The sequence below is a fragment of the Nyctereutes procyonoides genome, unplaced genomic scaffold, assembly GCF_905146905.1.
Source record: "Nyctereutes procyonoides isolate TBG_1078 unplaced genomic scaffold, NYPRO_anot_genome, whole genome shotgun sequence".
Lineage (NCBI taxonomy): Eukaryota > Metazoa > Chordata > Mammalia > Carnivora > Canidae > Nyctereutes > Nyctereutes procyonoides.
This window is the reverse complement of record NW_026575048.1, coordinates 20,459,745-20,472,962: the sequence shown is the minus strand read 5'-3', so window position 1 is coordinate 20,472,962 and position 13,218 is coordinate 20,459,745. Positions and strand designations below refer to the sequence as shown.

At 49.1% G+C, this 13,218-nt stretch overlaps 1 protein-coding gene across 2 annotated transcripts in view; it reads left to right on the top strand.

The window, feature by feature from the left end:
- Positions 1-2,592: 2,592 nt before the first annotated feature.
- OTOF (otoferlin) overlaps positions 2,593-13,218 on the top strand; it is a 95,002-nt gene continuing 84,376 nt past the window's right edge. For both annotated transcript variants that reach the window (XM_055327431.1, XM_055327429.1), the window contains exon 1: positions 2,593-2,691. In XM_055327431.1, coding sequence (XP_055183406.1) covers positions 2,613-2,691 — 79 coding nt within the window. In that variant the 5' untranslated portion in view covers positions 2,593-2,612. The remainder of the gene's footprint in view (positions 2,692-13,218) is intronic.

Here is a 13,218-nt window from a genome sequence, read left to right as displayed (position 1 = left end):
GCCAGGCAGAAGGACTCTCCACCACGCCTTCAAACCGCAGAGAGATCTGTGTATTTCTAAATTCTCCATGCAGAATATAAGCCATAATAAGAAAAATGCTTGTAAAAGTTGTAAAAGAACAACCCTCAGTTCAGGTGTACTATACTCCAGGAAGAGATCCTTCCCCCTCGCCCCCGCCATCGTCAAGTGCCCACTCCCCCCTCATCATGAGTTCCCAGCTGACTGTGCCCCTGAACCTGGCACCTTGTGTTCCAGTGAATATCTTTTTTTTTTCCAGTGAATATCTTAGTCTTGAGGTCCAATACTGTATCACACTCACCTTGGAATTCGTCGCACCTGGTACTAGGAGGAGTTAGTATAAGCTTGTTGAATAAATTTTATGAGTAAGAATTACAGAAATGGATGATAGTAGGGAGAGTGGAAATTAAAAAGTGAGATCTGGCTTTGGTTTCAGAAGGGTCAAGCTGGTTCAGCTAAGGGGTGCTATGTGTTGGCAGGGTGGAATTACTACCAATTTATCAGTATAGAAACTTGACCTTCAGCCAAGCTCAATGTCTTGTTTAGGGCAAGTTCGTGGGCTTTCTCCTAAAAATGCACAGGCCTCGTGAAATTCACCCCCCCCCCATAAGAAAGAACCACCAGAGGGCCTAGGGAGGAGATGAATCTTTTTTCCTTTTTTCAAGTGCCACCATACCTTACAAATAAAGATCACTATGACCTCATTTATGGAACATGCGAGTTAATTTAGTTTTTTTTTTAAAGAGACATTAAACTTACTGGTTTGAAAATTTTTTGGACATTCATCTGTATTCAGTAAATACAATATACTAAAATTCTCTTTGCTTCAATGTGGTTAGATAGAAGTGAGAAAGGAGAGCAGGAATTGAAGAAGGAAAGGAGAGAAGGAAATAGAAATAGAAAAGAAATAGAAAAAGGAGACAACGTTGCAAGGAAACATCCAGAAGGAGGCTCCTGTGACATCCTGCAGGTCACTGGACTATAGAATTCGAAGGAAGTAACCTCTTGTTAGCATGCTGTGAAATTTTAATATTTCCCTTTTTAAAACTTTAACTCTGTTCCAGCTAGGTCACCAAGCTCACCCCTTATCTTATCAACCTTCATTGGGTATCCTACTATATACACAGGATTCCACGTGAGGCTCTAGGGAGCAAAAATGCAGGAAACCAGGGTCTCCCCATCATAAGAATGAAGCAATGAGATGAGGGGGTGAAGGCAGCTGGGTGAAGGTGTGTGGGTGCAGAGGTACTTTCAGGATTAGACACCAGTTGGGCTGAGTCCAGGCAAGAAGGCTTTGGTGGGGTAAGAGCATTCTGTGCAGGGCTAACAGCAAGAGCAAGGGTACAGAGGGCCTACAGAGGCTCTAGGTTCAGGAATCTTGGTCCCTTTCCCTATAATCCCCAGGGTCCCTTTCTCCATAAGCTCCTCCCAGGGTATGTTGCTGGAAGACAGGGCAGTTCTTTCTTGGTCCTGGGAAATTTTGCCAGATATCCCTTCCCCACACCCCCTAACCTCAGCAGCCGATTGCACATGAGGCCTGACAGTCCTGCTCCAGTGAGGCTCACTGGCCCAGGCTTCTCCATCCCTAGGCCCCAGGATGGGGCGATGGGGTGAGGTTGGTGTCCTAGACCTTAAGCATTGCCCTTAGTAGAACATAAGCCTCTGAGGTCTTCAAGGCTGGGCATCTCCCATCATGCTTAGCCTGGCTCTTGAGCTCCCCTCAAGTAGCCCCCCATCTTCCCAGACCCAAGGATCCCAAAGCAGGAGGTCAGGATCCCACCTTTCGGAGGTTCAATGTCCACACTAGCAGGTGGGGAAAGGACATCTCCTCTTTCTCTTAGGGCTTCCATTTCTGACAGCCACCAGGCACAGCCTTCATGTTGTCTGGCAGATGTTTATTTTTCAGCTTAGGGGGATCCCTGGGTTGCAATCTCTGTGTTCCACAGTGGGTCCCAGCCAGGCCTGGCCCATCCACGTTCCCTAGTGGCACCCTTGACTGGGGAGGGGGGCGCGAATCACCTCGAAACACCAGTGCGACAGCCCAGCTCCCTGCGCACACAGATGGCGAAGCTCCCGGTCCGTCCCCCACAGCGGGAGGTGGGTGTCCTGGCCCCACGCCCACACCTTGGGCCCTTGTGCCTGTGCCCCCTGCCCACCCCTGGTGGCGGAACTGGCCGAGCGGGCGCAAGGGAGCGCTGCAGAGAGGTGGGCAGGAGCGCCTGCTCCAGGGTCTGGAGAACGCATCTGGGAGACTGGGCAGGGCTTCATGTGGGAGCGGGCGGCTGCTGAATAATGAATTCCGACTGGGAGCCCGCACTCCCAGGCTGCAGGCGGGGCGCTCAGCACGCGCGCACACACCCCAGATACACGCTGGGCTGACGCCTGGGACGGCCGCGGGCCGGCCGTGAGGCTCTGGAACCGCTGCAAGGAGGGCTCGCGGGCTCCGGGTGCCCGGGTCTGCGGGCGGCTTGGAGGGGGCGCCGGAGGAGGCGGCGGCGCGGAGAGGGGAGGCGTGAGAACGGGAGCCCAGCCCCGCCGCGCTCCCCCCTTCCCGGCCGCTCCGGCCCGGCCGGGTCCGGGCTCCCCACACCGGCATGGCTCTGCTTGTCCACCTCAAGACGGTCTCGGAGCTGCGGGGCAGGGGCGACAGGATCGCCAAAGTGACTTTCCGAGGTAGGGAACCCCCTGTCGTAGGGGGACCCCAGCTCTGGGCTGGCGGGGATAAGGCAGGGCAGGGAGGATGGATGGGGAAAGTTCTGGCAGGGTGGGGGCCACGAGGCTTTTCGTGAGCAGCCATCTGCCCCTGGCCTGACAGGTGGTTGTGAGTTCCTGAAAATCGGGGTCCCCCGTGTTGCCGTGTCTGCGTCTGTGTCTGTCTGTCCCTCCCTGCACTTGCCAATGTGCCATGTGCCTGGTGGCGTGCAGAGTCCTCTGCCTCCAGGGGGGCCTGGGGAGGTAGAAGTAAGGACCCCACCTCTGAGGTCGGGGGTCGCAGGGCTAAGAGGGCCTCCACTCCCTCTCCCTCCAGAAGATTTCCTTGGACACAGTGTGGGGGTGGGCTCTGCAGACTGGAAGCCCCAGTATGGCTCCTAGAAACCAGGCAGCCAGTAGCTCTCTGGTTGAGGATACTATTGGCTTCTTGCAGATCTGTTGGTGGGCAGGGATCCTTTGGGCTCCACTGGCCTTCCCTCTGTCAACTCTCTTCCTATCGTCCTCCCCACTCATGCATCCAGCAGCCACATACTATGATTTCTGACCAAGGCTGGGGGCTGAGCATGACCCAGGCTCTGTCTTTGAGGAGCCCACATCCAGGGGGACAGAAGGACCAGTGGGGAGGCATGCAGGACAGGTGCATGATATGATGAGGATGGGGACAAGGCAGCACACGAGCCACAGAAGCAGCACCTGACCCAGGCTGGGGCAGAATGGTCAAGGAAGGCTTCCTGGAGGAGGTAGCACCTCAGCTGAAACCCAAGGGACTAGCAGGAGAGAGCAAGGTGAGGAGGTGAGGGCAGAGCTGGTGCAAGGGACAGGATGCTCGAGGCTGGGAGAGGAGTTGGGACATGGAACAAGGAATAGACAGATGATCCATGAGGCTGGAGTCCAGAGTGAGTACAGAAGCCGAGGCAGGAGAGAGACAGGCATACCAGGGAAGCAAGGCTGCCTTCATCCTGAGGACGGTGGGCAGGCCCTGAGGGTTTTAAGTAGAAAAAAGTAAGGCCAGGTTTACCTGTGCTGATTGCCCACCCAGCTCTGCCTCTGCTGGCCACACAGCCCAGCCCTCTGGGCCAGGGGCATCTCTGGTGGCCTTTAAGCAAAGTTCAGGCACTCCTCACTAGACATGGCCTTCCCAGAGACAGGATGAGGATGGGGGGATGGGGGGATGGGGAGGAGCTGAGAGGACTCCGCCAGATTAAAGAGCTAAGTGAGCATCGCGCCCAGGCTGCATGCACATCCACACCTGGGTTCGGAGGGAGAGGGGAGACCAGGGACAGCAGCCCTGGTGCCCACATTGCCCCTCAGCTGGACTGGCTCTGGCTGGAGGCTCAGGTTGTCCATACTGTGGCGTGTTGTGCATAGAATTGGCAGGGGTGCAGGGGATCGCAGTGTCCCTGCTGGCAGGTGGGGGAGGAAAGGGTGGGCAGTCTGCCTGTTGCTTCCCACACTAGCCCAAGGATGGCTTTGTCTGCAGCACCCTGGATCTCTGTGTGCCACCTGCTGGCTTTAGAAGAAGCAAGTGTGTCCTTTCATCTGTGAAACGTGTCCCCATGTTCCAGATAGCACAGTACTTGGCTGTTTAGCTACAGATTACTATGATAGGACAGTTCCCGGCTGCACAAAACCAGTCACATTTGCAGGCAGAGAAACCAAGGCCCCGTTGTAAAGAGATCCACAAGGCAGTAGTGGCGGGGCTGAAGCACAAAACCTCCTCTCCCCCCCAGCCCTGGCTGCTCAATCCTGCAAGCCCTTTATCTCTTCCTGGTCAGCTGGGAGTGAGCACCCTATCTGATGCCCACCTTTTTCTTTGAGCACTGGGGCCAGCCCTCCAGCCTCAACTGAACACACAAGAATTTGCCTCTTTGCAACCTGAGCCCCCTAGACTGAGTGGAAACATCCACTTCCAAAGCTCTATACCTGCAGCTGGTGGCCCCAGACAGAGCTCTGGGGAAGGAGTTGGACCTTAGGAATAGGCCTATGGCAAGCAGATTTCCAGAAAGAGTCCTTTGTAACAACCAGAGATGCCTCAACCATTCATCTGCTGAGCCAGCAGTTGACAACCAGAGATACTCCAAAAGACCAACATTAACAACAATTCAGAGGAACCCACCCATTCCAGAATGTTCCACAGCAGTTCCTCACATCCACAACCACTGATGACCAAGAAAACAGCTGCAGGGGAAATGGGAAACTGGTGAAGAGTGAGAGGGAGGTGCTGGCCGAGAGTTCCCCTAATCCCTTGAGTAAAGTTCATGACAGTTTGGGTGAGAGAGCCCTAGTGAGTTGTGCCTATTGGCAGTGGCCCATGCAGACCAGACTAGCCGGTTGAAATAAGCTTGACCTTATGTGCTGTGCCATCCAGGACACTTCGAGAAGAGCCCTATAGGTCTGTGGTGGAAAAGCTCTAGATATGGAGTCAGAAACCCTGGGTCCTACCTGGGTCCCGCCACTCACTTCACCTCGATAGTCCTCATCTTTAAAATGGGCATGTGGATAACATCCACTTCAACGGGTTACTTCAGTGAAATAATAGGCATTGGAGTTTGAGGAAAGAGCATTCAGATGACTGATGTACTGGGAGGCACCCATTCCACTTCTTCCTGGGGAAGCTGCTGGCTCCTGAACCATCTTCTCTCTAGCCCACTTCCTAAGGGGAGAGGAGAGGAGAGCATGTCTGGGGGCTTCCTGACCTGTGTCAGGAGCAAGCAACTCGAGCCTGTCCTCTGCTCTGGAGGGACCCCCTGGCTAAGATGTTCCTCAGGACCCAAGCCTGAAGCAGACCATCCCTGAGACCCCTGTCCCCATGGGGGCTGGACACCTACCAGCTGTGTCCCTGGTCACCCCTCTCTTCCTGCCACGGGGTCAGCTGGCCACCCCACCCTCAGGCTCGCACCATGCTTACCACCCAGCTCCATCTTCAGCTCTTAGCTCTTACTAACCCAAAGGCCACTCTTAACCTCATCCTACCCTAATTCATTCACTCCCTGAATATGCTAATATTTGTGGACAGGCCTAGGACCCTCGGGGTGAAGACACAGCCCCGGCCTGCAGGGGTTATAGTCTATTGAGTCAGACAGGAGACACCGGAAGGCCTGGCCCCCCAGTCCTAGTCATGCACACAGACCCCAGAGTCTCAGAGCCTCGGCTTCCCACGAGCAAGATGAGACTGTGGTCCCCATTTAACTGAGACTCCTACCAGTCAGAAACTGGAGTGGGCTGTCTGGAAAGGAGCCATCTCAATGGCAGGTCACTACTCAAAGAGAAGCAGTATTCCCCTAGCACTTGTCCTTCTTCAACCTGCTAAAATAGTTCTCAGCATCATGACAACCAGGGTGGGAGAGCCTGTAAGTTCCTCTAGCCCAACCTCTATCTGGTGCTCAGCCCACTGGAACCTGGGGAGAACCTGGACGGTCAGGGAAGTAGCCACAGGCTGTCTGGGGCCAGCCCCGTGATCTTCCCATACTCCCCAACCCTGAGCTTTCCTGCCAAGATACCGGGCTGCAGGATTGGGATGTGAGAGGTGGGCGATGTCTGGAGGCTGGGTCTGATCTCTGAGCAACTCACCGGGCCTGGTGATTGAACTGGAGATAAAGATCTGCTTTTTCAAGGCTTCTCCTTTGGCCTAGAGACTTCTCCTTCCTCCTTTCCCCAGCCCACCCCATGGCATTCCCATAACACTGAATTTCCAGCCATTTCCCAGATACAAGCCCTATATATCTCCAGACCCTAAGGCATTTATTTCTTTTGCCTGGAACAATCCCCACCCTCCAACTTGAGAACTGCCATCAATTCTGTGCATGTTTCAAGGCCCAGCTCCTCATGTCACCTCCTCTGTGAAGCCTTCCCCCTCCCTTGCAGTACCATGTGCACACTCCTGCCACAGCTCAGCTAGGCACTTGGTATTTTAGAAACTTCCCCAGTTCTGTATGTTGCACTCATGTCTGAGCACCTTCAAAACGGGGGTCCCACTTTAGCTATCCTCACCGAGCCTCATGCTGAGCCCCAGACCCTGTCATCAAAATGAATATGACACAGGTATTGAGGTATTTACTCATTAGTGGGTTTTAAATCTTCCACTGTGGCACTACCATTCTTTGGCTCAGCATCCCCAAATGTGAGCCTCCTAACCCCACCCCAGTTCTCTATCTGAGGGGATCTGGGACTGGAAGAGGCCTCAGAAATGACGACAAGAACCCTCCATCGACCTCCTGGCCCAGAGGGTCTTCTGGGGCCCCAGAGGGAGGCTGACCTCACCTTTTAGCAAACGCTAGGGAGTCCAGCTCCAGCCCACAGGTCAGAAGTAAGAGGGGCCATATGTGGCCCAAGCCCTTCATAGAACATGCTCTTTCTGAGCACAGCTGCTGTGTACAACACATGGCACAGAATGTGGCTTAACAGGCAAACCAGGGTTCATAATGAGATAGGGGAGCAGAGATGTGTGCAGACATAACGGGGAAATGTCATCCAACTCAAGAGGGCCCAGGTGTACCTACGGGTGAGGCCTGTTTAGGGGATGGCAGCTTACTTCTTGCACATGTGGAGATGCAGAGGGGGGGTTGTTGTGGGAGGTGAGGCAATTGGCGGGGGGTGGGGGGTGGGGGACAAGAGGCCAGAGGAAGGAAGCCACAGGTTTGGGTGGAGCAGAGGCTGCTGGGGAGTGGGCAGGGAAGGAGATGAGCCAGGATCCATGGGGCCAGGTGAGAGACTGTATGCTGGGAGGGGATGAGGCCCCAGCCTGGGCACAGGGGACAAGATGCTCCCACTCGTGGCTGTGGGGACCACTCAGATTCCAAATTAGATTTCTTTTCCCCATTAAAATGGAGGAGCTCTCCCTCTTGATAAATAGGACTTCTATCTGGAGACTTCTCTGCCATCTCTGGTGAAGGAGGCAGAGTACCCCAGTGCCCCCAGTCTTGCGATGCTCCCAGGATGCCTGGGCCTGTACGTGCACTCTGGCCCAGCCCACAACTTCTCTCCGAGGGGGCATGGGTTAGGTGTTGCTCCCTGTGAGGGGGTGGGCATTGCCCCCACGGAAGGGGACAAATGGAGGGGACCCATAGGCCAGCCTCTGCAACGCACACTGGCTGTGGACTCAGCTCTGTGCTTTCCCTGTGCCTCCCACATCCTCCCCTGTACCCAGCACTCACAGGTCCCTCACCAGCTGGGGGCAGGGGTGGGCACAGATCTTCTCTGTCTAAAATCCCAGGTGGCAAATGTCCCTCTCTCCCGCCCAGAACAACCCAACACAGGCCTTGGGGAACATGCAGAGCACGCTGAAAGTTCCCCAGGCCTCTCCTGCTTTGATGAGTGTGTTTTCATGTTATGAAAATGACCATAAAATTATCTTCTGCTACAAAGGCCCTCAGCAAAAATGCTGCTGGAAATGTGCTCAAGCATAGACTTGCAAATGATTTCCCTAAATTGCAATGCCTTCCTTGGTTATCTTACCCACCTTTACTCATAACATAAAAGCTACAGCCCTCCCACCTATGCCCATGGCTGGGTCTGATCTCTTTTTTGTTATTAACTTTTTATAATGGAAAGTCTCAAATACATACAAGGGTTGGGAAAATAAGTAGTGCCTTGGCTACCAAGCTTTCCTCATGCATTCTTAACAACCATCAACTCCTGGCCAGTCCTGTCCCATTTGCTCCTCTCCTACTCCCATACACCAAATTATTTGGAAACAAAGCCCAAAAAGCCATACCATTTCATCTGAAAATATTCAGTACATAGCTATAAAAGACAAAGACTCCATTTTTATGAACCCACATATTACATCACTCCTAAAAAAATAATTCCTTAATATTACCAAATATTTAGTCAATGATCAAATTTCTAATTGTCTCATCAACGTCATAAGTTTTCTCCAGTTCATTAAAAGCTACATTTTCATGTGCTTCGTAAATTAAGTATTTTGTCATTCATTCACTGATTCTTTTTTTTTTTAAGATTTTATTTATTTATGATAGCGGGATCCCTGGGTGGCGCAGCGGTTTGGTGCCTGCCTTTGGCCCAGGGCGCGATCCTGGAGACCCGGGATCGAATCCCACGTCGGGCTCCCGGTGCATGGAGCCTGCTTCTCCCTCTGCCTGTGTCTCTGCCTCTCTCTCTCTCTCTGTGTGACTATCATAAATAAATAAAAAAAATTTTAAAAAAAAACAACAAATTCAAATGTGATTAAAAAAAAGATTTTATTTATTTATGATAGACATAGAGATCAAGGGTTTAGGGAACTGGGAGTGCTTCCTGGGGGAAGGGTGGGAATGGCATGGAGGGGAGGCTGGGACCAAACACAGAGGCTTTGAACTTCATTTTGTTAGTGAATAGGAGTCAATGATGCTTTTAGAAAGAGAATAGGACAGGGTCACCTGGTTTTGGAAAGGACATTCTAGATATCAGGACCCCAGGCCAGAAGCCCAGGGAGGAAGCTGGGGCAGTGGTAGAGGTAGAAGGCTGTGCCTTAAAGGAGAGGCTGTGGGTTAGGAGAGAAGGAAGGACATTGGTTCAGAGAGGAGTTAGTGAGCCCTGGAGTGGGTAGGGAGCAAGAGGGCAGGATTTCTTACTTGGGTACCAGGAATGGTGGTAAGGCCACTGACAGAGAAGGGGAGCATGCAAGGACAGGCTTGCCTGTCAGTCATTCTAGTGAAAATGTTCTCCAGGATGCCAGAGATCTGGCTTGGTACAGTGAGTGCCCAGGTAGGTGCTGGCACCCAGTGATTTGAGAATCCAGGGGGCAAGAGAAGGTCTAGGAGAAGGTGAGATATGTCTGAGTCCTCATAGGGCTGGTTTAGGGTCAAGTGAAAAGGGTGATTACATGAAAGGCTTTGCAAACTGTAAAGTACTTCGTAAATACAAGGATTATGCTCTTTATCCCAGGGCTGCTCCCGCTGCAGACTTCTGGAGAGACAGGAGTAGAGCAGGTTATGACTCTCAGGGACTCCATGATTCAGGGATTTGGGGAGTGGGCAGAGACTTACTTGACCTTCCCTGGGATTCCTGTTGGCATCTCAAATACAGCCATGAGATGACGGGGTGAAAACATCGAAGTCACAAAGATGGGCTCCCCCAGGACAGGCAGCAGGGCCAACACAGTGCCTGGCACAGAGCAGCCCTGGAGTAGAGGTGATCACTGAAGGAGAGGGGCCCACAGATATAGCGGGAACAGTTGCAGTTAGTGGCAGGGGCCATCCTGGCAGCATCAGGCAGCGGTTGCTCCTTGCATTGATGGTTCCAGAAGTATCTCCTGGGACAGAGAATATCATGTGATCATTTTTACCTTCAGCCCTTGTGTACTTCCTGCCTGGACTGATCCACCCTCAAGATAGTGGCTCAACAGTCTTTTCTTTCTATTTTATATTTTTTCTCAAAGCAGAAGGGCTCATTGGCTTAGTTGAAAGTTAGTTTCCGCTCACTGGCTTTTTCCCCCCCAAGCCAAGGTTTAAGATACAATCAGGATGATAGTTTTTTTTTTTAAGATTTTATTTATTCATTAATGAGAAAGAGAGAGAGAGAGAGAGGCAGAGATGCAGGCAGAAGAAGAAGCAGGGTCCATGCAGGGAGCCCGACGTGGGACTCGATCCGGGATCTCCAGAATCAGGCTCTGGGCTGAAGGCGGTGCTAAACCGCTGAGCCACCCGGGCTGCCCCCAGGATGATAGTGTTAACAATATTTTTACCCCATTTAAGAATGTAAAAAGTCACTTTCCCGCCATGTCTTATTATATGTCCAGTGGCTGGCATAGAGCAGGTATTTTGTGGATCACCAGAACCACAAGTTCCTCTAATCTGGCACAGTAATGGGGGAGCCTAAGACCTGCCAGTAGCTGAGTGTGGCTGGCACTGTCCTAGGCTTGAAAGGAAATACCACACTCTCTCTGCTTCAATGCCTGGTCTGAAAAATAGGAACGGGGGCCATCAGTTAGTTCCATGGCAAAGTAAGAGTTTGAGTGAGCACCTAGAAGAAAGTGGAGGTGTAAGCCGAGGCAAGAGATGTGGTTTATAATCTCTGCCCTGTCCCCTGCCTCTCTGGCATAAGTCTGAGTTTCTACTGTGTATACCTGGGTGTTCACAGAATAGGCAAAGGAGAGATAAATGAATGAAGGTTGAAATTATATTTGAATGAGATTTGTGAAAAATAAAAGGTTTGAAGTAGATGGAGCAATAGGGGAAAGAGAAAGGGCAGCCTTCCCCTCTGAGTGGCCCAGGGACTCTGCATAACCCAAATCTAGCTCTCTGAGTCGCTGGTGATTTTCAGAGAGCACATTATTTAAGGAACATCTTTGGGAGAAAGTGTTATTACAGGAGATAACTACAAACAACTAGACACAAGAATCATTAGGAATATAGAACATTTGACAACACCATCAACCACCTTGACCTAATTGGCATTTCTAGGACATTTCACCCCAAACTGAAAGATAAACATTCTTCTCAAATGCGCATGGAATATTCATCAAGGTAGACCATACACTGGGTGATTAAAGAAGTCTCAATATACTTCAAATGACTGACATCCTGCAAAGGATGTTCTCTGACTGCTCTAGAATTCTCTTTGAAAGTAATAACATTAAGAGATCTTTAAAAGCTCCAAATATTTGGAAATTAAACAATACCTTCTTAAATAACCTATGGTCGAAGAATTAAACAAAAGAGAATTTATAAAACATTCCTGCTGAATGATAATGAAAATACATGTCAGCATGTATAGTTTTAAATGTCTACCGCAGAAAAGAAAAAAAGTCTAAAATCAGTGATCTAGGTTTCTGTCTTAAGAAGCTACTAAAAGAAGATTAATTAAGCCTAAATCTTAAAAGCATCATGCTAATTGAAATAAGCCAGACATAAAAGGCCACGTATCATATGGATCCACTTATATGACATGCCTCAAATAGACAAACCATAGAGATAGAAAGTAGACTAGTTGTTGCCTGGGACTGGGGCAATGGGGAATGACCGCTAGTGAGTGTGGGCTTCCTTTTGGGATGATACAATATTCTGGAATTAGATAGTGGTAAAGGTTGAACAACTTTATAAATGTACCAAAATCACTGAATTGAAGACTTTAAGTGGGTAAATTATATGGTTTGCAAATTACATTTCAATAAAGAAAATGTAAGTAAATACAACCAAAAAATATTAGAACCAAGAGAATAAAAAAGGAAATGAGAAAGCCAACAAAACTGAAAGGTGATTCTTTGAAAAAAATTAATAATATAGGTAAACTGTAGCAAGAATGACCAAGAAAAAAAGCAAGAAAATGCAAATTACCAATATCAGACTGAAAAAAGAAAATAAAATACCATGAAACTGTATCTCAGTAAGGTTCTACAAGTCAGATGAAATGGACAAGTCCCTTGAAAAACACTTTACTAAACTGACACAAAAAGAAATTGAAAATGATAAGAGTCCAAGATCTAATAAAGACATGAAATTAGATATAAAAATGATGTTGATAATGATAATGATAAAACTGCTTTCATCAATAAAACTTTAGACCTCTATTGCTTCACGGGTGAATTCTAGAAAATGTTTAAGAAAGAAATAATACTAATTTTACACAAACTTTCAGAAAATAGAAAAGAAGGAACACTCCATAACTCATTTTACAATACCAAACCCTGATAAAGATCTTATACAAAAAGAATACTAGAGCCTAATATCCCTCATGAAAAAAGACGTAAAAATCCTCAATAAAATATTAGTCAATTGAGTTGCAATCCATGACAGGGATAACGCACCATAACAAGTGAATTTTATCCCAGGAATGCAAGGGTAGTTTAAAATTAGAAAACTAATCAAAGAATTTCACCATATTAACACAATATAAGAGAAAAAACCTCCGACAGGTAAGAAATGCTTTTGACAAAATCCAATACCTATTCATGAGAAGAATGCTCAGCCAACAGGGAAGAGAGGGGATCTTCCTCAATCTGATAAAGGGCAAGTACAAAAAACATCTGGCTAATATCATACTTAATCTTTTTTTTTTTTTTAAATTTTATTTATTTATGATAGGCACACAGTGAGAGAGAGAGAGAGGCAGAGACACAGGCAGAGGGAGAAGCAGGCTCCATGCACTGGGAGCCCGACGTGGGATTCGATCCCGGGTCTCCAGGATCGCGCCCTGGGCCAAAGGCAGGCGCCAAACCACTGCGCCACCCAGGGATCCCTATCATACTTAATCTTGAAACAAAAATATTTATACACAGAATATTACTCAACAATAAAAATAAATGAATTACTGTTATATTCAACATGGATAATATAATATAAATATTTTATTGACCAAAAGAAGCCAGAAACAAAGAAGTACATTCTATATAACACCACTTATATAAAGTTTAAAACAGGCAAAACTAACCTTTGGTAATAGAAATCAGCAGTGATTACTTATAGGGGGTAGAGGCTGAATGGAAAGAGGGGGGCAAGAGACCATCTTGAGAAAATGGAGATGTTCTAAATCCCGATTATATGATGATTA